At 35.0% G+C, this 27,215-nt stretch overlaps 3 protein-coding genes and 3 non-coding genes across 7 annotated transcripts; 4 read left to right on the top strand and 2 right to left on the bottom strand.

Moving 5' to 3' along the window:
* Window positions 1-6,287: 6,287 nt before the first annotated feature.
* TRNAW-CCA (transfer RNA tryptophan (anticodon CCA)) lies at window positions 6,288-6,359 on the bottom strand. The gene has a single exon. It is a non-coding gene; the product is annotated as a tRNA-Trp (tRNA).
* Window positions 6,360-6,812: 453 nt separating this feature from the next.
* TRNAW-CCA (transfer RNA tryptophan (anticodon CCA)) lies at window positions 6,813-6,884 on the bottom strand. The gene has a single exon. It is a non-coding gene; the product is annotated as a tRNA-Trp (tRNA).
* Window positions 6,885-7,409: 525 nt separating this feature from the next.
* On the top strand, window positions 7,410-7,481 carry TRNAG-UCC (transfer RNA glycine (anticodon UCC)). The gene has a single exon. It is a non-coding gene; the product is annotated as a tRNA-Gly (tRNA).
* Window positions 7,482-7,864: 383 nt separating this feature from the next.
* Window positions 7,865-11,087, top strand: LOC115717158 (uncharacterized). Its single transcript, XM_030646107.2, has 5 exons — window positions 7,865-8,614; window positions 8,921-9,019; window positions 9,611-9,655; window positions 10,053-10,190; window positions 10,557-11,087. Exons 1-5 carry the CDS (start codon window positions 8,222-8,224, stop codon window positions 10,917-10,919), a joined length of 1,038 nt encoding a protein of 345 aa, XP_030501967.1. The 5' UTR covers window positions 7,865-8,221; the 3' UTR covers window positions 10,920-11,087.
* A 3,324-nt stretch (window positions 11,088-14,411) lies between these two features.
* LOC115716894 (DNA repair endonuclease UVH1) lies at window positions 14,412-19,494 on the top strand. 2 transcript variants are annotated; one of them, XM_030645810.2, is made up of 9 exons: window positions 14,412-15,354; window positions 15,630-15,856; window positions 15,956-16,041; window positions 16,221-16,382; window positions 16,904-17,707; window positions 17,967-18,077; window positions 18,154-18,414; window positions 18,500-18,723; window positions 18,965-19,494. In XM_030645810.2, the coding sequence occupies exons 1-9, from the start codon at window positions 14,495-14,497 to the stop codon at window positions 19,173-19,175; spliced, it is 2,946 nt and encodes a 981-aa protein (XP_030501670.2). In that variant the 5' UTR covers window positions 14,412-14,494; the 3' UTR covers window positions 19,176-19,494. The 2 variants fall into 2 exon arrangements, with proteins under 2 accessions (XP_030501670.2, XP_030501669.2); XM_030645809.2 differs by having other exon boundaries at window positions 14,413-15,354; window positions 15,953-16,041.
* Window positions 19,495-20,235: 741 nt separating this feature from the next.
* On the top strand, window positions 20,236-25,503 carry LOC115716407 (DNA replication licensing factor MCM2). Its single transcript, XM_030645193.2, has 17 exons — window positions 20,236-20,749; window positions 20,839-21,017; window positions 21,105-21,265; window positions 21,365-21,554; window positions 21,664-21,883; window positions 21,979-22,186; window positions 22,379-22,513; window positions 22,605-22,796; window positions 22,905-23,077; window positions 23,163-23,351; window positions 23,452-23,568; window positions 23,826-23,910; window positions 23,993-24,145; window positions 24,252-24,377; window positions 24,490-24,672; window positions 24,895-25,056; window positions 25,156-25,503. The coding sequence occupies exons 1-17, from the start codon at window positions 20,538-20,540 to the stop codon at window positions 25,264-25,266; spliced, it is 2,796 nt and encodes a 931-aa protein (XP_030501053.2). The 5' UTR covers window positions 20,236-20,537; the 3' UTR covers window positions 25,267-25,503.
* Window positions 25,504-27,215: the final 1,712 nt, after the last annotated feature.

Raw genomic sequence — 27,215 nt, 5'->3', positions numbered from 1 at the left:
AACAGAAGAAGGAAAAGACACTTGGTATCTTGATAGTGGTTGCAGTAACCACATGACGAAAAACGAAAGCATCTTTTGTAGTCTTGATAGATCCAAGACTAAAGTCAAAATCGGTAATGGTGACTTCATGGAAGCAGTCGGCAAAGGCACCATTGCCATTGACACTAAAAAGGGCAAGAGATACATCAATGATGTACTCTTGGTACCCAACATTGATCAAAACCTACTTAGCGTAGGTCAAATGATTGAAAAAGGGTACTCTTTGCATTTTGAAGGAGATTCTTGCACAATCTATGATAAGCAAGATAAATCCTTTCAAATTGCAAAGGTGAAAATGAAAGAAAACAGATGCTTTCCCATACAATGGAGATATGCAAACAATGTGGCAATGCAAGCGCAAACAGATGAATCATGGCTATGGCATAGAAAGTTCGGTCACTTTAACTTCCATGGGCTAAAGATCCTCAAGCAGAAGAATATGATGCGAGACCTCCCAACAATCAAGGAGATCAACACAGTCTGCGAAGGATGCATGCTCGGGAAACAACATCGACAACCTTTTCCATCTGGCAAAACTTGGAGAGCCAAAAAGCCACTGGAGTTAGTCCATACTGACGTCTGCGGGGCAATGCGCACTCCATCAAATGACCAAAACAGGTACTTCATTCTCTTCATTGATGACTTTACTAGAATGACATGGGTTTATTTTATGCAACAAAAATCGCAAGTCTTCGATATTTTCAAAAAATTCAAATCCCGTGTCGAAAAACAAAGCGGTCACTACATCAAGACAATTAGAAGTGATAGAGGCAAAGAATACACTTCTAATGAATTTAACAAGTTCTATGAAGATGAAGGGATGGAGCACCAACTCACTGTTGGATACGCACCAGAACAAAATGGCGTATCTGAAAGGAAAAACAGGACTGTTATGGAGGCAGCAAGAGCCATGCTGCTAGAGAAAGGTCTCCCAAAACGATTTTGGGCAGAGGCAGTAAGCACTGCAGTCTACTTGCTCAACCGATGTCCAACCAAAGCCGTGCAGAATAAGACGTCGATCGAAGCTTGGAGCGGACGTAAGCCTTCAGCAAAGCATCTCAAAGTCTTCGGCTGCATATGCTACAGTCACATTCCAAAAGAGAAAAGAGGCAAGCTTGATGAGAAGGCAGAGAAAGGAATCTTCTTAGGCTATAGTACTCAATCAAAAGGTTATCGAGTCTATAGCTTAGAAACAAATAAGCTAATAATCAGTCGAGACGTAAAATTTGACGAAGATGTTGCATACAACTGGGAGAAACAAGAAGTTGAAAGAAAGACAGTCAATATTCCTCTACCGCCAAGACAAGAAACTGATCAAAATGAAGTTCTTACTCAGCCAAGAACACAAGAACCTGCACAAGTCATAGAATCTCCGCCAGACTCACCAGTAAGGCGAACAAGACCACTATCAGAAATCTACGAGACATGCAACTTAGTACTTATGGAGCCAGAAAGCTTTGAAGCAGCTCATAAACAAGAAGTATGGAGAAAAGCTATGAATGAAGAGATAAAGATGATTATGAAGAATGAGACTTGGGAGCTTGTAGATCGTCCACAAGACAAAGATACTATAGGAGTCAAGTGGGTTTACAAGACAAAGCTCAACGCAGATGGCTCTATCCAAAAGCACAAAGCAAGATTAGTTGCGAAAGGATACTCACAACAATATGGAGTCGACTACAACGAAACATTTGCTCCAGTTGCACGCCTTGACACTATTAGGGCTTTAATAGCTCTAGCCGCACAGAAGAAATGGAAGATTTTTCAACTCGATGTGAAGTCAGCATTCCTAAATGGTTATCTTGAAGAAGAAATTTATGTGGAGCAACCTCAAGGGTTCGTGGTACAAGGACATGAAGATAAAGTCCTCAAATTGAAAAAGGCTTTATATGGCCTAAAGCAAGCTCCGCGAGCCTGGTATAGCAGAATTGACAGCTACTTTACCGAGCAAGGATTCAGGAGGAGCAAGAGTGAGCCAACTCTTTACATCAAAACTCAAGGTACGAATGATACACTATTTGTCTCTTTATACGTTGATGATCTCATCTACACATGCAATAATGAGAAGATGATAAAGAAGTTTAAAGAATACATGATGAAAAATTTTGAGATGACCGACCTGGGATTAATGCACTACTTTCTCGGGATCGAAATAACTCAAAAAGAAGATGGGATCTTCATCTCACAAAAGAAGTATACAGAGACACTATTGAAGAAATTCAAAATGGAGGGATGCAAGACTGTATCAACTCCATTAGACAACAACAAAGCTCTCAAGAAAGAAGATGGCTCATCGAAAGCTGATGAATCAAAATTTCGAAGTCTAATTGGTAGCCTACTATATCTAACTGCTACAAGACCAGACATAATGTACGCAGTTAGTCTCCTATCAAGATTCATGCATGATCCAAGTCAAGTTCACTATGGAGCAGCCAAGCGAATCCTCAGATACTTGCAAGGAACAAAATTCTATGGAATATGGTACAAAGTTACAAGTTACTCAAAACTTGTTGGCTACACAGATAGTGACTGGGCAGGATCCATGGACGACATGAAGAGCACGTCAGGATATGCCTTCACACTTGGATCAGGAATATTTTCATGGGCATCAAAGAAGCAAGCAACTGTTGCACAATCATCAGCTGAAGCAGAGTACATTGCAGCAGCGATGACTACAAGCCAAGCTATATGGCTCAAAAGAATACTTGAAGACATGGGAGAATTACAAGAAGAAGCTACAAAGATATATTGCGATAGCAAATCAGCTATAGCAATAGCGAAAAATCCAGTATTTCATAGTAGAACTAAACATATAAGCATCAAATACCATTTCATCAGGGAAGCAGAAGCAAACAAAGAAATCGAGCTCAAGCACTGCAAGACTGAAGAGCAGGTAGCAGACATATTCACAAAGGCACTACCAAAAGGCAAGTTCGAGCTACTACGAAACATGATTGGAGTTACAGAAATGTGTACCAAGGAGGAGTGATGAAAAGTGCTACACATTTCTACACTTTTCTTCTCTAGAAAATTCTAGTATTAACTACACAAAACTAAGAAAATTAGAGAAAACTAGAATTACCTAGAAACTATATTTGTAAGCTAAGAAACTTAGAAAATTCTAGAATATCTTAGTTGTAATTCAAAATAAGAAAAATCTAGAAAGTTGTAGTATCATCCTTAGCTCCCTATAAATACCAAGCTTGGGTTGAGGAGCTAGTGTAACAAAATAACCAACACTAAAAAAAAACCAAAGTTCCAAACTATCAATAAAAGTTTACTACTTTCTCAAACAACCCTCTCTTCTAAGCCAAACTACTTTTATATACTAAATCTACAACTACTCATCAACATCACTACTTCACTACATTACCACAACAAACCATTAACTACATATCTACCTATTCCAAATCTAAACCAATACAAATTTATTATCAAACCATCAAAGTCATATATAAAACATGGGTTACTCCACTCATTGCCAATTGGTTTTGAGATGGAGCTCATAATTCTCAACAAATGTAAACACCCTCTATTTCGTAACCTTACCATACAATAAATTAACAATCTATTTCGTAACCTTCTATAAAAATCAGGCTGTTTAAGCTGCTACAAAAAACAGGCATTGTTATAAAAAACAGACGGTCTATTTCACAAACTTCTATAAATATCAAACTACTCACACTACCTTTCGGCAACCTTCACAGTTTATCAAGCTTGTTCTTAAATCATAAGTTCCCCTATTTATAACCTTTTTTTGTTTACAAACTCAATTATACTTTCTAATATATATCCTATTTATCTACTAAATACTCACAAAAAACCAACCTAACAATCTTAGTTATGATATGACATGTGTTCAAAACTAGTTATCTTATAGACACTATTTGCTTTTTCTTTGTAATTTTTCACAATAATAAAGATGCAGTATTTACTTCTTACTACCGTAGACAAATAAAATTTGTTTAACTACCTAAATTTGTGTCTATTTTTAATATATAATATATATATATGTAATGTATATTTAAATTCATATATTATATTCACATATATATATAGGGATATGATTTTGTTCCGTGATGTACTTTCACGGAATGTATTCCGTGGTACATTAGATGGGTCTCAAAGTACATTAAATGAGTGTCAGGGTACGTTTCTACTTTTTACCCCTAATTACCTCTAGATCAATCTCAGCCGTTCAGATCAAATAACCCCCTCATCTGACGGCTGCCGTACATTACGGATTGTAATCCGTGAAAGTACAATAACGGGACAAAATCATATCCCTATATATATATTTATAAATGTTTATCTGATGTATATCTATAACTATATAAAAAGGAGAATGTGGCTTTGGGCTTCCCAAAAGTAAATTACAAAATTCTCCTTTTTTTTTTCTATCTATAACCTTTATAAAAAAAAAAGTTTTTGGATTCCACTAAGTAAATTACTTAATTAACTTTTATTAAATATTAAATTGTTCTTTTATAACTCAAAAAAAATCTAAGTCAAACAACCTTACATATAGTAATCTTTTTTTTTAAAAAAATTATTTTTGAAATCTTTTTATATCCCACATTTAATTAATGAATAATAATTTATCTTTCTACAAAATAACTTAAAAGTATATTATTTTATACAAATTTTTTTTAAAAATTATTTCAATTGATGGAAATAATTTACTTATTATTTTATTAAATAAAAAATAATAAAAAAACACAATTTAAGTTATATATATATATATATGTGATAATTACCTTTCACTCCGTCACTTTAAAATAATAGATTTACAAACCCATTTATTGATGTGTGAGGGCCATAACCTTTATTAAAAAAATATCACACTTAAAAAAAATATATGTATTTTCTAATTTCATAATTGTAAAGTAAAATAGTAAAAAATCTCTACAAAATTAATTTAGTATAAGTGATTATAATTTTTGTTTAATGTGGACAGTGAGCACAAATATCTTTAGGGGAATTTTATTTGCACTTTAAAAATTTATAAATGCACTATATTTTAATAATTATTATTTTAAATAAAATTTATATCTGTATTTATATTAGTTTTTTTTTTTATCAAAATTCCTTCAATTCAAATTGTTAAAAAATAAATCTATCAAAAAAAAAAATTAAATATTATAATAAAAAATTATGCGAAATTCTATTAGAAAAAAATAAAAAAAAATTATATAAATTTGAAAAATAATTATGACTTTTTTTAAAAAAAAATAAATACAACAATTAACACAAAATAATGTGAGAAAAATAAATCAAAAAAATATTAAGAGTGATTTTGAAAAATTATTTTCAGGTTATTTTTTATATACTTATTATACATTATAAGAAATGTCACTTTTACCAATACAATTCGTTTACTTTTACCAGCGCATTTCGCAAACTATACTGGCAAAAAGGTCAAAGTTTTACCAGCGCATATTTGTAGTGACTAAAATCTAACTTTTTTCAGTGCATTTACGTACTGAGAAAAGTCATTTTTGCCAGCGCTTTTCATTTTGTGCTGGTAAAAATTCTAATACCAACGTTGATTTGCCAATCTCTTTTGCCAATACATCCGAAGTAAATTTTATTTTACCAGCATAATACTAAACTTTTGTTAGCACAAAAATGTGCTGGCAAAAATAACATTTCTTGTAGTTAATTTGTGGAATGTAAATAAAATTTTTTATATTTTTATAATAAATGAGTCCCTTCAAAATAAAAAGTCATGTTGAATACACGTGCGGAGCACGTGTGCCTCCGACTAGTATATTAAAAAGACTTCATGAGCGATACTGCTTTGCTGCAAACTGATCAGAGATACGAAAAAGATTTTTACGACCTTTGAGACAAAAAATTAGTTAAGAGAAAGAGAATATATTATTTGCCTTTAATTAATTTCACTAGCTATTAGCAGTGGCACTTATAAATTTATAATAATATGTATAAATTGTACTACAAAGTTATTATTCGCTGCAGCTCTAATATTGGTTATTATTGATATATTACCGTTGTACTTGCATTCCTTTCTAGTGGTAAGTGGTCATTTTTGGTGCTTTGTCGTTTTTTAATTCCATCAAAAAATTTATGCAATTTTATAGTGAAGAGTTTGTATAAGGTCTTTTTTTTTCTTTTTTTTATATGACACCAATCTTATTATAATAAAAAAATCGTATTAAATATAAATTACATAATATTTGTTTTTAAAGGAGAAAATAAAGGACAAAAAAGGTGGGATTAGGGGGATTTGAACCCGACGTGAATCGAACACGCAACCTTCTGATCTGGAGTCAGACGCGCTACCATTGCGCCACGGATCCCTTGTGATGTTTTCTATCTAATAACGTAAATAACAATGTAAATATTAACATCTAATTTCTATGGTTCCGTTCGGTGACTTTCAGATTCCAAAATATCACATCTAAAATGATTATTTTGAAGAGAAGGATGAGATCCTTTCAATCCTACAGTATGATCGGAAAAAAAAAATGAATTTATATAAGTTTGAAAAAACAGTACTTTGAGACCTTTTTATTCATTATAAAGAAGAAAAAAAAGATACACCAAGGATAAACAGTACTATTTCCATAATATCATATAGGGTCTTCAAATCCGATATTGGATTGGACTATCATTATGAGTTTCTTTTGTTATAAACTCACTTTTGCTCTTACATCTTTAAAATCCTTAAAGACAATCTTTTAAGGGAATGGAGAATATCTGAAAAAACAAAAAAAAAAAAAGGAAAAAGAGTGGGATTAACTTTGGGGTATTGAACCCGACGTGAATCGAACACGCAACCTTCTGATCTGGAGTCAGACGCGCTACCATTGCGCCACGGATCCCTTGCTCAATTTCCTATCTAATTAGGTTAATATCAAAAATGTAATATTAAACATCTGATTATAACGAATATTCTTGAAGAATTTAATTAACGCTAGTGTTTACTTAGTTTGTTGGTAAATATCCTCTGCTGTGTTATTATGGTTCAATATAGTATCACTTAATTTTCTTCAACCTTTTCCCTATCTGTAAGTGCTTTAGTTAAACTGTTAAAACTTTTAAGCTGTATATTCTTAATTTAGAGAAATTATTTCAAACTATTGGTTTTTGAGAATAATTAGCTTAATTCCATCACAAGCTGAAATAACTTTTTTAATCCTAATTTCGTTAGAAGACATAACAAATAACGTTTGATTGTCTTTTATTGTCCCAAAAAACAAAAAAAAAAAGCCTTTGTTCTACACCTAAACCTTTTTTTGTTTAGTAAAGTTGTCGTTTGCTTGTCGTTCGAAAATTAAGAGCCGATGAATTTAATGGACTAATAAATTTTATATAAGATTAATTTAAACAAAATATAGAACATCGTAGCGTTTGTAGTCCAACGGTTAGGATAATTGCCTTCCAAGCAATAGACCCGGGTTCGACTCCCGGCAGACGCATTTTGATACTTTTTTTTAATGTGCACTTTTCTTTTTCCTACTGTTGTAATCTGTAGTGTACTTATTGATGATGTCATTTTAACTTTTAAGTCTTTTTGGGCAAATTTGCATTATAATGAAAAAGATAATTAGTCGTTTTCTTTTTGTTACATGAAAAGAAAATAAAATTTTAAACTGTGTGATCAAAATGATATGAAGTTGATAATTGGTGCTAGAATATGCAAATTAATTAAACACTTCATATATGAAACAAACAATATGTTTAGGTGTAAAATAAATAAATTTATACAGCTAATTTAATATTGTTTTAACAAACAACAAAAGTGTATCTTGTTCAATCATTCATATTACTGTTTTAGTTATGTTACCTACCTACCTACGACGTCGTTTAACAACGTAAAAGCTTTCAGATATTGTCGTGTCGTGGGAGACCGTTGAAAAGTTAAACACATCTTCGAAAAATACCATTAATTGGAATTAGTTAAAGTCATCCTCACCTGGCTGCTCTGCTTCTCCTCCTGCTACTATCTTCTTCTATTCTTTCCTCGGAATCTAAATCCATTATTATTAAAAAACACTCTGCTTTGCTTTCCTTTACTTTTTGTTTCATCTCAATAGTCAACGCCCCCCAAAAAAGGGAAGAAAAAAAATGTCAAAAAGTGTCTGATTTCTTCCTCAAATTCTGAACCCAAAACCAAATCCACTTCTGGGTATTGTTCATTTCCCTCAAATTCATCAAAATGCCTCGAAGAAACAACGACCCAGAAGCCACAACAACCGGGTCCACCTTCGTCCTCTTATGTTCGGCTCTGATCTCCTGTCTTCTGGTCTACGGTGTCTTATCCGTGGTCCTCAGACCCAACGACTTATACACCTCGTCAACACTTGAATTGGCTCAAGGGGATGGTGGGAATAGAGATTCGAGGGGTGAGAATGGAGAGTGTTGTAAGGGAGTCGAGAATCTGGAGCTGTGGGGAGCTGCGGTTAAGTGGGGATCCGAGTTTAAGTTCAACACTTCTGATGAGTGTTGTAAGGCTTGTAAAGCTATGTGTACTGGCAATGATGGCCCTTGTTTATGTGACACTTGGGTCTTTTGCGGGAATCAGGAGACTTGTGGCTCCAAATTTGGTGAGGTGAGTTAACTTAACTTCAGTTTTGAATCCTTTGGATACATGGTCAACGGTTAATTTTCTTGAAATGGTTTTGGTCTTTCTTGCTTTCTATTGAAATTTTCTGAGTTTAGCTATTGTGGGGTTACTTTTTATATTGGCGTAAGTTATAAGCTATGCTGTTTTATTTAATTGGTAATAGAAATTTAAAGAAAGATTTAGTCTTTATGTTGTCTGCATCTAATGAGTGATGCACAAACTGTGAAAGCTTTTCCTTTTGTCTAATTAAGGCTATTTAATTTTGACATGAATTTCACTTTGTGAATGCAGTGCTGGTTGAAGAAACAGAAGGACACCTATGCTCCAGATCGGCAAGAATCAGATCATGCAGTTAGTTGGACGTCTGGGATCATATTTGGGAAAGGAGAGGTATATAAATCTGCATTAATATGTATATTGATTGAACATTGTGTAATTGAACTGGCATTTATTGTTCTAATTCTTGTACTTATTTGCAAAATGTTGTAATTCTCTAAGGTGAGTTTGTATAAATTTTATTGCTGAGTTTGGTCATAGTTATTAATGAGAGTTTCATTTGTAACTGTTGTGCTCAAATTGAAAAAGTAATCAAATTAGGCCACCATGGTTTACTTAAACAGCTGCTGAGTAAGTTTCCCGGCCACGAGTAGGCTCGCTGTGAAGTTTATCCCCTCATTTGGAAGACTAGTCAAGCTTGGTTTGGGCTCTAGGATTATTATATGAAACAAAGTGTGTGCTTCAGCTAGCCAAAGAATCTAGTTTAGTTGCAGAACGTAAATAAACTTTCTTATTTGGAAATAGGATTGAATTGCATCAAAGATTGTAACGTTCGGATTGTTGTTGTTAGAATTTGCAGTTATTTGCCCATGTTAAAATTGGAGGGTCATTGTTATGATCTTTATTTGTGTATTTTGTTATCTTCACTCTGTTGTTGTTGAATTTCTAGCAGTTCACCATGTGACATGTCTTTCTTGTTTTCAGGGAATTATTGGGATGAAAACAAAATATGGAACTCTCCACATAAAGGTAACTATTAGTGAACTTGGTAGCTAGAAAAGAAAAAGTTATAGATGAAATTTATGTCCCAAGATGACTTGACTTCAATATTTTTAATTGCAAAAGCTCTAGTCTTATTAAATGGTATTGTGCTTATGAAATCATATGCTTAGGAGGCTAAAGTAAACTATATTATTGCAAATGCTGATATCGAAACACACAAGTCTTGTTTCTATAATTTTATTCTTGGATGTTAGATTTTTTTTGTTAAATCACTTATCATTCATATTTTTGGAGTTTGGAACTCAATGTCTATTTACTTTATCTTATTTAATCAAGTAAAATGTCAAAATACTAAAGTAGTTGATTTCGTGTTAGTTAAGATCCTACAGTTTCGATTCATCTGATAGTTACTCATTTGATGCAGCTTTTCCCAGATTGTGCTCCTCATTCTGTAGCATACATTCTGGAGCTCTTGAAATTGCGGCATTGTGCAGGTTGTGAATTCTATCGCGCAGAGAGCCGAGGCGAATCCTGGGATTTAGAAGGAAACCACATAGACAAGGTTAGACTTAATTAGTCTTCTTACTTTGCCAAAAGTTGATGTATGGATGGATCACCACCATGGATATTTGAACCTGCGTTGTACAATCTTATGCTATCGTCTTATATCCTCTATGATCTATTCACTCGTGGTCTGATCTCATGTTTCGAAAATGTGGTCAATTATGACTGGTGATCTCACATTGCCCTGCCAATAAAAGTCTTTTATTTGATTTGATTTGTTTGCCTCTGAACTTTCTTTCGAATCATGTGAAGTTTTAACAGACCGGGCAATGTGTTTGTGGATATTTTATGTTCATGTTCTACTCACTTTAGTTTTCTCTTTTGTTTTTGCAACTGAACATTTTCCCTTTTTAATTATCATTAGGCTCCATATGGCCCTCCATTTGCACTGATCCAAGGAACATTAGAAGCCGTGGGAACTACATTCAATAAGATCCCAACTGAGGTTTGTCCAACAATTAAAAGGGGTTCGGTAGCCTGGATCGGTTCTGGCCCTGAATTCTTTATAAGCCTTGCAAACCACCAAGAATGGAGGAAGGCATACACTGTTTTTGGTTCTGTTCTTCCCGAGGACATGAAAATTGCCGAGAAAATTGCTCTCCTCCCCACTGTACCGGATGTTTGGAAAAATATCAACGTCTCCATCTTGGAACAACCTGTACCGTTGTCGTTGCAAAGGTTCGAGAGGAGCCATGGAGCTCTTGGCACAAGTGTAAAATCAGATTGAGAAGTCCATAATTTTTTTGACATTTTTCGTATAAGTTCGATCTTTTCCTTTCTCTGAAAAAAGAAAGAAAAGAAAGAGAAAGATAAAGGAAAAGATTTCTGTGGCTTTGAACTAGATTCAAAATATTTACTTCTTTCTTGGAGCAATAACACACAATCTTTTGGTCTACTTGTTTGTCTGATGGGGTAGAGTATTACAGAATCAATCCAATTTTATTGTTTTTATTTATCTCTAACTAATAAAAGAATAACAAATCATTATGAATTGATATACTAAAATTAAATTGAGAAGCTTTATAAACCATAATCTGTGTATAATGTTTCAAGTAATTATGTTTTTTGTTTTTAATTTGGCAAATTATCATTAAATACTACTAATTGTACCTGTAAGCAGATTATTACACTGGTACATGTGCATTCCAAAATAAATACATAATTATTTTGATTATATTAACTATTTTTTTATAGTGTTGTAAATACTGGTTGGATTTTTTGACACGACATGAAATCGGCATGAACCCAGAAGGTACAAGCACGATTAGGCACGAAAAAATACGGGCTTGAGTACGACACGGCACGAGAAGCATAAAAAGCACGATACGTAAGCACGAATAAACTAGCCCAAAAAACACATCACACAACAAGCCCGAAAAGCACAACACAACATATTAAAAACTTTATAATTTAATAATAATAATAATAATAATAAAATATGAATTTATCAATTATAAATAAGTTAAAATAATAATAAAACTTAAATATAGTACTGAATATTATAATTCTATAATTAAAATTTTTAAAACATAAAAAATTAAGGTTATATATTAATTTATTTATAGAGTGTGATATAAAAATTAGAGTATTTATAAATAAATATTTAAATTCTAATGATATTAATAATTTTTTTTATATAATTATCTGTAAAATATTGTTCAAAAGTTATATAAATATAACTAAAATTTTGAAATATATATATATAATTTAGTAATTGTAAAACAATATAAATGAAAAAGTAAAGTACAAATTAAAGCCCAAATATCAAAATGGGGTGACCTGTTTAAAAAATACGGGCCGGTACGAGCAAAGCATGACACGAATCTGAGCACAGCACGAAAATATTAGGCATACCCTTTAAAAATATTAGCACGACACGACACGTCCCATATTTTTTGTGACACAGCACGACATGACTCATTTTTTTTTTCTAAAGCACGGATAAATACTTTGACAGTCAGTAGTCCCGTGATCTGTAAGGGGAAATATCGGGTGAGCTGTGCAATCCCACATCGCTTGGGGAAGGTCAAGTGGGATGATTCTGAGACTTTGTAGGTATGGGACTACACAGTTGAAGATAGCTTAAATGGATTGATTGGTACTACCTATATCAACAAGGTGCATCTTGTTTTTCGGTAGCCCATCACGAAAGAACTCCACAGTTAAGCGTGCTTGACCTGGAGCAATTTTAGGATGGGTGACCTCTTAGGAAGTTTTCCCAGGAAGCGTGTGAGTGAGGACAAAGCACGCTGACAATACTTGTGTTGGTCTGTAGGGTCAGTCATCAGTCCATGAAGTAGCCAGAGTGCGTACTCGTGTATATGAGCCATTCATTTCGTGGGGTGTAAGGACCCAATGGAGGCTTGAAGCAGGGACGTTACAAATGGTATCAGAGCCTTGACCAGGCCAGAAGTGTGGTCGACGAGGGCGTCGGACCCCGTAAAGGGGGTGATTATGACAGTCAGAAGTCCTGTGATCCGTAAGGGGAAACACCGGGTAAGCTGTGCAATCCCACACCGCTTGGGGAAGGTCAAATGGGATGATTTTGAGACTGTGTAGGTATGGGACTACACAATTGAAGAGGGCTTAAATGGATTGATTGATACTACCTATATCAACAAGGTGCATCTTGTTTTTCGGTAGTCCATCACGAAAGAACTCCATGGTTAAGCGTGCTTGACTTGAGGTAATTTTAGGATGGGTGACCTTTTGGGAAAACTTCCCAGGAAGCGTGCGAGTGAGGACAAAGCACGCTGGAAACACTGGTGTTGGTCTGTAGGGTCAAATTGTCATTTCATAAAGCAGCCAGAGTGACGTACTCGTGTATAAGAGTCATTCATTTTGTGGGTGTAAGGGCCCAATGGAGGCTTGAAACGGGGACGTTACAAATACGAGTTGGGCCAGCACAACACACACAAACTTACGTCACCATTTCTTTATACCTTGATTGCTTAAAAACGATAAAAGAAATATTTTGTTTTTTCTTCCACAGTTTCTAATTTCTGGTAGATCTTTCAATAAGATTCGAATTTAGATGAAGTTTTGATCATCCATCAGAGAAAAAAGAAACAAATGAATCTTGTAAGATTTTTAAAAAATTCTTTAATATCTTCTAAAAGCATTGAGGAATATCCAAAAAATATTTAAGAATTCTATTTGATTCTGTTTCTATTTCTTCGGTTTGAAGAAAGAAATGATCCTAAAGAAATAAATATATTTAATTTTAGAAATGCTAAAGGCCCTACTTTTGTGTTTAGCAAAATATGCCATTTAGTTAAATAATAAATTATCCTGGTTAGCATAGTCAATTTTTGATCTTATTAAAACATTGTTATTGGACATTAGTGGTACTCAACACTTTTTATAAGTGTGTCTTATAATTGTTTAATGCTATTTTTTTTTATAACTTTTTTGTAAACAATAACAATGACAATACGACACAAAACAAAATTCTAGACAAATAATGCTCAATTCTCTTTTTTTTTTTTTTTTTTTTTTTTTTTTTTTTTGAAGAAAAGCGTGCATATATTATAACAAAAGCAGTTAGACCTCACAGTTACAGAATATAGAGTTGGGCATCAAGGAAATTGGCACGGAGCCAAACCTCTGATGTGAAAACGCCCACTTAGCCACATTATGGGCCATATAATTACATTGTCTGCTAACAAAATGAAAACTACAGCCAGTAAAATAGGAGGAGAGTTTTTTACAAAATGAGACGTAATTATCAAGCTCCCAGCGGGACTCCATCCCATTAAGAGCGTTGATTACCACCCTCGAATCACTCTTCACAATAAGGAACTCGACACCACGAGCTTTAGCCTCCTCAAGAGCCAAACAGCAAGCTGTCGCTTCCCCACAGAGAACATTAGAAAATTCCAGCTTCGAAGTAGCCACCCAGATCACCTTGCCAGCATGATCCCTTGCAACCACAGCAGCGCACATGCAATCCAATCCCATTCTGATGTCGCAGTTGAGCTTCAACCAATCTTGAGGGGGGGGACTCCAAGAAACCGACGGCCGCAGGATGGGGCAAGGGAGCAAGGAAGCATGGTGATCTGCAAAAGAGAAACTAATAGTGTCAATGCATTTAAAAATATCCACTTGGCAATTATTATGGTGATCTGCATTTAAAAAATGATGACTTAGAAAATTTTCTTCCTATTGTATTACTTTCCCTCCAAAAAAAAAAAAACAGTCAGAAAGTCAGTTATCCCAAACCAAAGTTCTCATTTTTATTTATTAGTTTCGTGTATATAGAAGACTCTCTTCCCTCCCTCCTCAAAATCTCAATCTCCAAAAATGGTACAATTCCATGAACAAATAATTGCAGAGCTTATCGAAGAACCTCCCAATGGCAGCGGCCTCGTTATCCTCTCTTCCGGCCTTTCTCTACCCAAACTCATCTCCTCTCTCCTCCTCCTCCACTCCCCATCTCAGGGTACCCTCCTCCTCCTCTCTCCCTTCTCCCCCGCCCTCAAATCCCAAATCCTCCACCACCACAACCCCCATAACCGAATCTCCGAAATCTCCTCCGAACTCCCCGCTCACCAACGCCTCTCTCTCTACTCTTCCGGTTCCCTCTTCTTCATCACTCCTCGAATTCTCATTGTCGACCTCCTCAACTCCAAAATCCCCACCTCTGCCATCGCCGGGCTGGTTATCCTCACCGCTCATTCTCTCTCCGAGACCTCCACCGAGGCTTTCATCGTCAGAATCTTCCGCTCCCTGAACCGAGATGCCTACGTCAGGGCTTTTTCTGATAAGCCTCACTCGATGGTTTCAGGGTTTTCTAAAGCTGAGAGGATCATGAAGTGTTTGTGTATTAGGAAGTTGCACCTTTGGCCTCGGTTCCATGTTTATGTGTCTCAGGAGTTGGAGAAGGAGGCTCCTGAAGTGGTGGATATTAGGGTTCCGATGGCTAAACACATGGTGGCGATTCAGAAGGCGATTTTGGAGGTCATGGATGGGTGTTTGAAGGAGATGAGGAAGACGAATAAGGTTGATGTTGAGGATCTGACGGTTGAGAATGGATTGTTTAAGTCTTTTGATGAGATTGTGAGGAGGCAACTCGATCCCATTTGGCATACTTTGGGGAAGAAGACCAAGCAGCTCGTTTTTGACTTGAAGACACTCAGAAAACTCTTGGACTATCTTGTTAGGTATATATACATATATGAATTTTCATTATTTAAACTAATGCAGTAGTTTTTTAGATGAAAGTTTGCTTCTTTTCAGTGCCAATTTTGAGTTAATAATGGGATTTTCTGATTGAGCATGACTTTTTAGTGCAAGGGAATTATATATACAGACAGACACATACATATGAAACTTATATCCCATTAGATTTTTGTTAGCTTAGAATAGTTACTTTGCCATGTAAATTTTGATATAATAATGGGTTTTGGTGATTTATTTTGATTTGTTATTGGGGTAGGTATGATGCAGTGACTTATTTGAAGTATTTGGATACACTTCGAGTTTCAGAGAGTTATAGGTCGGTTTGGATGTTTGCAGAGTCAAGCTACAAGATATTTGAGTTGGCAAAGAAAAGAGTATATCGTTTTGTGGCATCGGATGGTTCAAAATTAATCAGTCCCAGTAAGAGTTCAACCAGTAAAAAGAGAAAACTAAAGGGGACTGCTGATGATAATGAAAATAAAAGTACGAGATGAGTGTTTTTATATTGTTGAACATTTCACCCTCATTGCTGTATTGTTGCTTTTCTGAATAGCTATTTCTTTTCACATTCCTGTGTAGAAGTTGGTGGCTCTTCATCAGCGAACCCAAATGTTTCGATTGTTTTAGATGAAGTTTTGGAGGAAGCACCGAAGTGGAAGGTGTTACGTGTGAGTGAGTGAGTTCCTGTTTCTATGTGTTCCGTTGGATTCCTCAATCATTTTGTAGCTATACTGTTCTGATCAATTTGATTAAAAGCTTAGAGCTTTGTAATTAGATATATTTTACTTCTTATTTGTCTGATATCATGGGATAGATTTGTCTAAATCAACATTCTTAATTTATTAAGGAGGTCCTTGAAGAGATAGAAGAAGAAAGACAAAAGCAAGCTTTATCAAGTGAAGAACTTGTTAGAGACAAAGACGATGATAGTGGTATTGTTCTTGTGGCATGCAAAGATGAGCGCTCATGCATTCAGCTTGAACAATGCATCACAAATGGTCCAAGAAAGGTTTGCTTTTTCTTTAATTTTGTACATCAGTTTGGTTCACTTTGTTGCATAAAGTATTGGAAAACAATCTTGTATGATGATTCTGGTCATGCGCTGATATTTTCACAATGTTTGTTAAAAGGCTTGATTAATTCTTTATTATGAAGTGTGTGAAACTTTAAAGTTAGCTAAATGTACAAGACATATTTTTTTCCATCTAAACTCTATTTGTCTTTCAAATCTTTGATCTTGATTCACATTATTTTGGTGTCAAATTGATTAGTTGAGATCACAGCATGTATTACAACTTGGAACTCATTGGCTACTCATAATTTCAAGCATTTTTGTGAAAATGTTACCTTTTTTTAGTGCTAGAAAGGGTGTATTATTAATTGGGTAAAGGGCGTTTTGGAATTTGGAGTCTCTTTTCATCTATTTTTTCTACTTCTCTTTCCAACTGAACACAAATACTCTTACAGGACAAGCTAACTGCTTATCATTTAAAAAGAATAAATTGTAATTTGCTTATTTTTTTTGTGAAGGTCATGCAACAAGAATGGGAGAACTACTTGCTGAACAAAGTACAGCTGCGTGACTTGCAAACACGCTTTAAAAAGAAACCAAAGGAGCCCAAAGGTTTTGGGATTCTTGATGGAGTTGTACCTGTATCACCTGCAAAAAATGTAGAACCTAGCAGCATAAACAAGCAGGAACATGATGCACTAGTAGCAGCAGCATCAGAAATTAAAAAACGACTTAAAAATGAAAATGTTGGAGTTGATCCTCAGCCTGAAGCTAGTGGCCAAGGAGGTGGAAGAGGAAAGCAAAAAGTGAAGAACAAAAAAGAAACCCCAAACAATTGTAAGAGAAGTGGTAATAATGATAATAAGAGTAGTATGAAGGCAACCTTAGATGGATCTAGCTCAGAAAATAATGATAATGAAGTTGATCCAGCAGCTGCAGGTGGTTTTTCAGAAGCCACTTGTCATGTTGCATCCACAGACAAAGTGGTTCTGCGCAGACATGTTCAAGTGCCTGAAGCTACAGCTTCTGGAAGTGCTAATAAACCAATACCTCCAGCATACTTTTATGCCCTAGAAAGTGGTCAACCTATACTTGACATTTTGAAGCCTTCTGTTATCATTGTTTATCATCCAGATATGACCTTTGTTAGGGAAATTGAAGTCCACAAGGCTGAAAATCCCTCTAAGAAGTTGAAAGTTTATTTTCTATTCTATGAAGATTCTACAGAGGTGCAAAAATTCGAGGCTAGCATACGTAGGGAGAATGGAGCGTTTGAATCATTGATTAGACAGAAATCATTGATGATGATCCCAGTCGATCAGGTTTGGTCTTTCTTCCACCCCATCATAGGATTTTCTTTTTGGTATTCATTTTGTGAGATAACATGCCAATACAATCATGTTCACATAGATTTTAGAACCACAATTATCTAAAAGTTTAGCCTTGGTCTTCTTGCTATCTCCTTTCAACTTTCCCTGGTGTCTGCTTTATCTTCCAATTTTTATTTATTTATTTCTCGGTGAAAAGTTTCATTCATATAGCCTTCTTTAATTGTGGATCAATAACTGGATTCTTTATCAGGAAGCAAATTACCTGGGATTGAATTCTTCTGTAGAGGCACAAGGTACATCTTCCCAAAATTCCATAACAAGAAAAGCAGGGGGAAGAAAGGAAGTCGAGAAAGAAATGCAGGTGAAGGATTGCACCCTCTGCAATATGTTTCTCTCGTCACACAAGACTATATGCATAATAATCTGTTTTATTTCAGGTCATAGTTGACATGAGGGAATTCATGAGCAGCCTTCCGAATGTTCTTCATCAGAAAGGCATGCGAATAATTCCAGTGACATTGGAAGTTGGGGATTATATTCTTTCACCATCTATATGTGTGGAGAGAAAGAGTATCCAGGATCTTTTCATGAGCTTCACATCAGGCCGCCTGTACCACCAGGTTGAAATGATGGTTCGGTATTATAAGATTCCCGTCCTCCTTATTGAGTTTTCACAGGATAAAAGCTTTTCATTTCAGGTAAGTAGATGAGAAAATATAGAATGGGGATAGGAGTTGAAAACTCAATTGTTTTGAATTTTAATGCATTTAATCAATTTTGCAGTCTGCAACTGATATTGGAGATGATGTCACACCAACCAACGTTATATCTAAGCTGTCATTGCTAGTTCTACACTTCCCTCGCCTGCGCATAATCTGGTCACGCAGTCTACATGCTACTGCGGAGATATTTGCTGCACTCAAGGCAAATCAGGACGAACCTGATGAGGCGAAAGCAATGAGAGTTGGGGTACCCTCAGAAGAGGGCATTATCGATGATGACGTGAGGTAACTGACATGGATTATGTTTTGTGTATTATTAATGGTGGGAGCTAGGTTTTACAAAACTCGTGATCCTTCTCGATATTCCTTTCTCATTTGCATTGTACATCCACACAACTCTAGGTAGAGATGCATAGCAAAAGCCTTCAACCTAAGACATGATATTTGTTCTTGTTATTCGTTTACATTTAAAGATAAGATAAAGATGCCAAGTTTAATGTTTTACAATTTGGTTATTATATTACAGAGCTGAAAATTTCAACACATCGGCGGTGGAGTTTTTGAGACGGCTACCAGGTGTGAATGATTCAAACTACAGGGCCATTATGGATGGTTGCAAGAGCTTGTCGGAACTTGCACTCCTTCCGGTAGAGAGATTAGCTGAACTAATGGGTGGTCAAAAAGCTGCTCGGACGCTTAGAGAATTCCTTGACGCCAAATATCCAACCTTGTTATGAGATTTCCTTCCATTTTCTTCTTTCCAATTTCCAGTCAGTAGATTTGGTATAACATGCTTTTATTTTTTAATCAACCTAACCCATCCATTGATGTCATTGTTTAAATCTGTTGTATACATTGTTTGTCACGTTATTTAATTTTGTTTCCTCTGAATATTTACTGGTTAATTGCATGTGTAATATTTTTTTTTTTGAAAAAGGACAGTGGAGTTTGCCTTGTCCTAGGATAGGATGGCATTCTTTTTTAGTTCTGTAATTCCCATTAGTTTTTTTGAAATGAAAGCCTCAGCAAATAAATCTGTGGGAGTAGTGCCCTCCACCAAAGGATTCTTTTTTATTTAATTGAGCACTAGTGAGGTTAGAGAAAGTGGGTCGGACTCCGGCACCGAGTTTGAGTCTAGGCCAGGGTCTAGGGTTTGGATTTGCATTTGAATCTAGTCTAGGTCCGGGCCAAAGATCGTGGTTAGGGGTTAGGGTTTGAGTTGTGACTGGGAGCTGTTATTCGAGGTCTAGATTGGGAGCCAAGATTTGAGTTCAGGGTCCAAATATTAATTAAAAAGAATTCAAATAAACTATAATTAAGAAAAGGTTAATTAGGAATTTAGAATTTTAACATGTATAAAATCATGCAATTAAATTTTTTTTTTCTGAACTATTGAGATTGTTGGTTTTAAAGAATTTTGTCCAATTTCATTCAATTTAACTAACTCAGTGATTGTTTATGAACTAAATGTTCCTCGGACTTTGATATCTAACCAATTATGCCCTTAAACTTTTATTCATGGTATTTTTTTTTTACTAAAATTAGACAAAAAATTTTAAATCCAACAATTTCAAGGGAGTATGATTTTGTATATGTGAGCAAAAATCTTAATTAACTTTAAGAAAATATATAAATAAATTTTAAACGTAATTTTTCATTATTCTTAAAATTTTAATACTTATTTATAAAAAAATAAAAAATAAAAGCAATTTTTTACAAAATATATTCTTACACAAATGGTTTTTTTTTCTCATTAAAAAACAACAAACAATTAAAAAGTGGTTACAAACACACGCAAGTAAATTACAATTTTATTTTAATCTCAAAAAAAAAAAATTACAATTTTTTTAATACATAAAATATACCATGTGATTGTGTTCACAGAAAAAAATAAAGACCTTCCGGGGTAAATTACACGTGGAAGTAAGACAGTTTTCCCGCGCTTACAATAAATAATATAATAAAGTTTTCCCGCCCAAAAAAGTTTCCCGCCAAAATGGAGATGTTGTGTAAAGTGGGTTATAGGGTTTACACAGTGAACGAGGATAGGTTAGTTGGGCAAACACACTCAACACAAGGGTTTTTCCATTTCACTCAAAATGTCTGGTAATCCACCCTCCACGCCCGATTCTCCCACCTCCGTCGGTTTCAACACCGATCAACTTCCTCACACCAGTCGCACCTCCGAGAATTTCTCCGACGACGAAGAGGCTGCCGTCGATCCCGAAATCATCCGCGATGACCCCGAAGAGCTCCCTAATGAGGAGGAAGAGGAGGAGGGCGAGGATCTCTTCCACGACAATTTCATGGAGTAAGTCTCTGGATGAATAAATTTACTCCTCTTTATCTTCCGTATTCATGGAGGGAAGCTTGATTTGTTTGTTCTTTGTGTTTCTGCAGGGACTACCGCCGAATGGACGATAACGATAATTATGAGTCTGTCGGTCTGGATGATTCCCTTGAGGATGAGAGGGATCTTGATCAGATCATGGCTGACCGTAAGGCTGCAGAATCAGAGCTTGATGCTCGTGATGTTCGTTTGACCTCTCGCAAGCTTCCTCACCTTCTTCATGATCAAGGTAGTCAAGTCTTCTACTTTGAAAATCCTGTAAATTTCTACTCTTTATTTTCTTGTCGTTCCTTTAATTTATTTGAATTTTGTGCAGACACCGATGATGATAGCTATAGACCTTCCAAGAGGGCTAGGGCTGACTTCAGGCCTCCATCTGATGCTGACGGTTTACAGAGTTCACCAGGAAGATCGCAAAGAGCTCATTCCAGGGAAGATTTGCCAACTACTGATCAAACTGATGATGACCCCTTTGAGGTGTGGTCTTAAGCTCCATTCCAAAGGCATATCAAATTTCCATTTTATCATTTTGGGTTTGTTTCCTCATATTTGCTCACATTTATTATTAATACTTAGGATGATGATGATGAAGATGGCGAGTTTGAGATGTATCGTGTGCAAGGAACTCTCAGAGAGTGGGTAACTAGGGATGAAGTCCGCCGTTTTATAGCCAAAAAGTTCAAGGAGTTTCTGCTCACTTATGTGAATCCAAAAAATGAAAGTACTGATTATGAGTACGTCCGGTTGATTAATGAGATGGTCTCAGGTACTTGTTGATTGTCTATACTTGTTGCGTACTTGTGTTAACCAAAGTTCAATCTTTTTGTTTTCTTTTCTTAACATTGTTTTGGTAAATTGCTTAATTACAATTGCAGCTAATAAGTGCAGTCTGGAGATTGATTACAAGCAATTTATCTATATCCATCCCAATATTGCCATCTGGCTGGCTGATGCCCCTCAATCTGTCCTGGAAGTCATGGAGGATGTTGCAAAAAATGTTGTCTTTAGTTTACATCCTAACTATAAAAATATCCATCAAAAGATTTACGTACGGATCACCAACCTACCAGTGTATGATCAGATTCGTAACATAAGGTGCTGCATAATAATTCATATTTTATCCCACTCAGTTTATCTTAGTTTTCTATTTGTTTTTAACCTTTCATTCTTTTTCCTTTTGAGTTGTGCAGACAGATTCATTTGAATACAATGATCCGTATCGGGGGAGTTGTGACCCGTCGATCTGGGGTCTTTCCCCAATTGCAACAGGTCAAGTATGATTGCAACAAGTGTGGTACTATTTTGGGGCCATTCTTTCAGAATTCATATTCTGAGGTGAAGGTTGGTTCTTGTCCTGAATGCCAATCAAAAGGGCCATTCACCATCAATATTGAGCAGGTGAGTACATTAGGTTTTCCTTTACATATGATTGTTGTGAACATTTCGTATATGGATGTTAAGCCTGTAATGAATAAATTAGAGGGAAAAAACCAACATTTCAATTATCAGCTATGAATATTATACATTAGCAAAACCTGCAGATTGTTTATTGTATTTTGGTTTAATGTATGCCTGCATACCTTGATGCAGACTATATATAGAAATTACCAAAAGCTTACTCTTCAAGAAAGCCCAGGAATCGTACCAGCAGGCCGTCTTCCTAGATACAAAGAAGTTATACTGCTGAACGATTTAATTGATTGTGCTCGCCCTGGAGAAGAGATTGTATAATTCTTGCCATGAACTTGCTTATTTTAATGTTTTTATGGTCCACGTCAGTATTTCTGATACTTCTGTTCTGTTTGGTGTACTTCAGGAAGTTACAGGCATTTATACAAATAATTTTGACTTGTCTTTGAACACAAAGAATGGATTCCCAGTATTTGCTACTGTGGTGGAAGCCAACTACGTCACAAAGAAACAAGACCTCTTTTCTGCCTATAAACTTACCCAGGAAGACAAGAAAGAGATTGAGAAGCTGGCTAAAGACCCCAGAATAGGAGAAAGGGTATGTTTTTGAAAATTTTTAGTCTTACTATTTCCCTTCATATTATTGTTCAATATTATCCATTATGGATTTTGTTTATTAACTAAAGATCATTTAATAAAAATGAAGATTGTTAAGTCGATTGCCCCATCAATCTATGGGCATGAGGACATAAAAACTGCATTAGCCCTGGCTATGTTTGGGGGTCAAGAGAAGAATGTAGAAGGGAAGCACAGACTACGAGGAGATATTAATGTACTTCTCCTAGGTGATCCTGGAACAGCCAAATCACAATTTCTCAAGTAAGAACTGGGGCCGAACAGTTTTTTATTTTATGATGAAGATAAGTAATAACCAAGGATATCTTCTTTTCCTTTTTTTCTTAAGGTATGTGGAAAAGACTGGACAGAGGGCTGTGTATACTACTGGTAAGGGAGCTTCTGCAGTGGGGCTTACAGCAGCAGTACACAAGGACCCAGTCACAAGGGAGTGGACTCTTGAGGGAGGGGCCCTTGTTCTTGCTGACAGAGGATTATGTCTTATTGATGAGTTTGACAAGATGAATGATCAGGACAGGTAAGGAAATTTACTGATTTTGTAATTTGTCTGTCTTGATAATTCGCCCCCATGAGCCAACCAGGAAAGAGGTTTAAACAATTTTTTTTCTTTCTTTCAGAGTGAGTATTCATGAAGCTATGGAGCAGCAGAGCATTAGTATATCCAAGGCTGGGATTGTCACTTCACTCCAAGCACGCTGCTCTGTCATTGCTGCTGCCAATCCTGTTGGAGGAAGGTATGCAAAAGAAAATAATTTAGCAGTTGGGAGATACATTGGAACTGCTTACTAATTTTACTATTCATGATAGGCCATGTATGAACAGTGAATTTACTGATGTTGTTAATATGCTTATTTGCTAGCAGAAAGTTGTATTTTCAGCTCAAACTAACCATTTGAACTATGCTACTTTTACAAGCCAATCTATCGTCGTTTGCATTAGTGCTTTCACACGTTTTTTAAGACTTTTGACATTTTCTTTGTCTATATTCCAGATATGATTCCTCAAAAACATTTTCACAAAATGTTGAATTGACAGATCCCATCATCTCTAGGTTTGATATCCTCTGTGTTGTCAAGGTATTTGTGCAAACTCTCTTCTTAATTCATTCATGCTCAATCAGTTCACATGTTGACATGGAAGGAAATTGATGCAATGCAGGATGTTGTTGATCCAATCGCTGATGAAATGCTGGCTAAGTTTGTAGTTGACAGTCATTTTAAATCACAAGCCAAGGGAGCTCATATCGAAGATAAGACTTTCAGTGAATCACAAGATGATGTCCAAATGTCAGGCGAACCAGCAGACCCAGAGGTTTATAAAATGCTCCACCTGTCCAGCTAATTACTTCCATATTTTCTTTTCGCTTCAAAGCCTTCTCATGTGCTTCTGAATTTAATTGTGATCTTACACTTGACAGATACTTTCTCAAGATATGCTTAAAAAGTACATAACTTATGCCAAGTTGAATGTGTTCCCGAGGTTGCATGATGCTGATATGGAGAAACTTACTCATGTTTATGCTGAATTGCGGAGAGAATCCTCAGTGAGTTTCTATGCCTTTTCTGTTTTGCTTGGAAATTTTAGTTGATGGTTTAGCTAGTACTTTGATTATTTATTTGTATCTGTTTTTCTCACACTTTTTTTTTTAATTCTAGAATGGACAAGGAGTGCCAATAGCAGTGAGGCACATTGAGTCAATGATTCGGATGTCTGAAGCACACGCAAGAATGCACCTGAGACAGCATGTGACTGAAGAAGATGTGGACATGTCAATTCGTGTTCTGCTTGATTCATTTATCTCAACCCAAAAATTCGGTGTGCAGAAGGCTCTACGAAAGGTTTGGAAATTGTCCACACTTACCTTATAGAAATCTGAATCCGCCTATATGATTCCAAATGAGTTTCCAATTTTATTTTATTTTTAGAAGAGAACTGAATGCTGTTTATTAGAATTCTTTACTCTTAGATAAGGCCTCCTCTGCCAAGAATCACCTGTTCTTTATGAGTTTTTTTTATTCTAATGGAAGGACCACATTTTAAGTAAAACTTATCTATTGCAGAGCTTCAGAAAGTATATGACTTTCAAGAAGGATTTCAATGAGTTCCTCCTGTATCTTCTCCGCGAGCTTGTGAAGAATGCGCTGCATTTTGAAGAAATCGTGTCTGGAACTACTTCAGGACTGACCCAAATTGATGTGAAAGTAGAGGATTTGCAAATCAAGGTAAATTTAATCCCAATGTCAAAACAATTGAACCTTTATATCTTAGCCTATAAGTATTAAGTACCATATGACTAAATGTAAACCCTTTTCTTGTTACAGGCACAAGAACATGAGATCTATGATCTAAAACCATTCTTTACTAGCACACACTTTTCTCGAGCTAATTTTGTTTTGGATGAACAACGTGGAGTAATAACACATCGTCTATGAGAAGATGCTTCATTCAATTTGAACCATGGGACAAACATACCCAACTCTTATTTCGTCACTTTTTATTTTTTTGCTCTTAACTTGCTCAATGTTCTTATAAATCATTATTTACTAGAGAAAATTACTATATATTTATTTATTGTTATTGTCATTGGCAATCTATTTGCAAATGTAACACCATGTTTTTTTTTTGTACGACAAAGTATTTCCATAGTACCCATGTTAGATGGGCATCGTTAGCTGCTATGCTTAATTTGTTATTGTAGTATCTGATAATATTGGTTGAAACTTAGGCAGTTGATTTCTTAAAGTGTTAATAACTGCAAGTTTAAATCTAAGAGGAGTTCTAAAAAAACTCTGTATGGCATTTTCTATGATCAATCTAGCTCATGACAGTTCAATCAGATTGTTCTATTAGGATCAAGTTATCATCATCATATTCCTTTATAATATAACTTTTGTCTTTATGTAATTGGAAGAACTAATACAGTAATTTAGGAAAGCTTACTACGAGTTAGATAATGAATAGAAATAGGTTGAGAATTATTCATATCTCCTAATCAATTATCTTTTACTTGATGTATGTATTTTAACAAAATACATTATAATAATACGGGTAAATACTGTTTTGAATTCTATGTTTTGTAAAAATTACCAATTGGACCTTGTGTTTTGTTAAATGGTAAAATAGATCTTGTATTTTTTAAAATAGTACAAATAGGACCTCTGAATTTATTTTTAAAGTTTAATTATAATCCGATCTAAAAGTGCTATGACAAAACTGTTTATATTTTTTGTATCTGTTCTTATAAGGAATTGTCAAGTTAGTTGTATTAAAAAAAAAATTATCAAAAATTAAGCTTAGGCTCCTATTTTTACTATTTTAGAAAATACAGGGTCTATTTTGTCATTAACAAAACAGAAGGTCCAATCTGTAACTTTTGCAAAACACAAACTCTAAAATGGTATTTACCTAATAATACACGTATGGATGAATATTGCTGCACTATAATTGGACTGAGCTATTCATTCAACCCAACATAATGAACAGTTGAAATTTCTCACCGTTTTGCATATAAAAACAGTGATTGGACAAGCCTTTTATTAATTTATTTTATTGGTATTTGGTAGTACAAGTACAAAATCATAATTATATTTTGAACTTTTTCGAGGACTGAATATACTATATTTTATATCTGATCTCTTCTCTTGCACGTGAAGAATAAAATAAAATGTAATGTAGGAAAAAAGGTTTCGTCTTGGATTCCTTTACCTAACTCATTGCCACGCTCACCTGACTCATTTGCCACTCTCAATGGATTAAAATCCAAAACAGCATATATAGCATATTTGTATTTTTACTGAAAGAATTATTAATGGGCACCAAAATATGATGAATTTTTTTAATCTAGAAAAAGGCCATCGTCTTTTTTTCTTTTTTTTTTTTAAAAAAAAAATAGAAAATAAAACTTAATGTTTGAAAAAAAATACCAAAAGAAAAAACACTTCTACTTGAAAAAATGTACTCATCTTGTTTTATCCATCCCGCTGAAAGTACTACAAAATACACCAATAAAAAAATTAAAGCTAAAAATAATATGAAAATTTCATACAGGAAGAAACATCTTCCGAAAATAATTGTTGTTAGTTAATACTTATATGTGAAGTGTCATCAGGTAACAACTTAAAAGCTCTAAACAACACAAAGCTAATATGGTGTTAAATAATACACAAGTGTGTGATTAAGGTACATACATGTACTTCTATTTTAGAATTCATTGATAATAAGATGAATGGTCCATACATTTTATATATGATATGGATATGATTTTGTCCTGTGATGTACTTTTACGGAATGTATTCCGTGGTACATTAAATGGGTCTTAGGGTACAGTAAATGAGTGTCAGGGTACGTTTTTACTTTTTAACCCTAATTACTCCTCGATCAA

The sequence above is a fragment of the Cannabis sativa genome, chromosome 5, assembly GCF_029168945.1.
Source record: "Cannabis sativa cultivar Pink pepper isolate KNU-18-1 chromosome 5, ASM2916894v1, whole genome shotgun sequence".
Classification (NCBI taxonomy): Eukaryota; Viridiplantae; Streptophyta; class Magnoliopsida; order Rosales; family Cannabaceae; genus Cannabis; species Cannabis sativa.
This window is presented reverse-complemented; position numbering and strand designations above follow the sequence as displayed.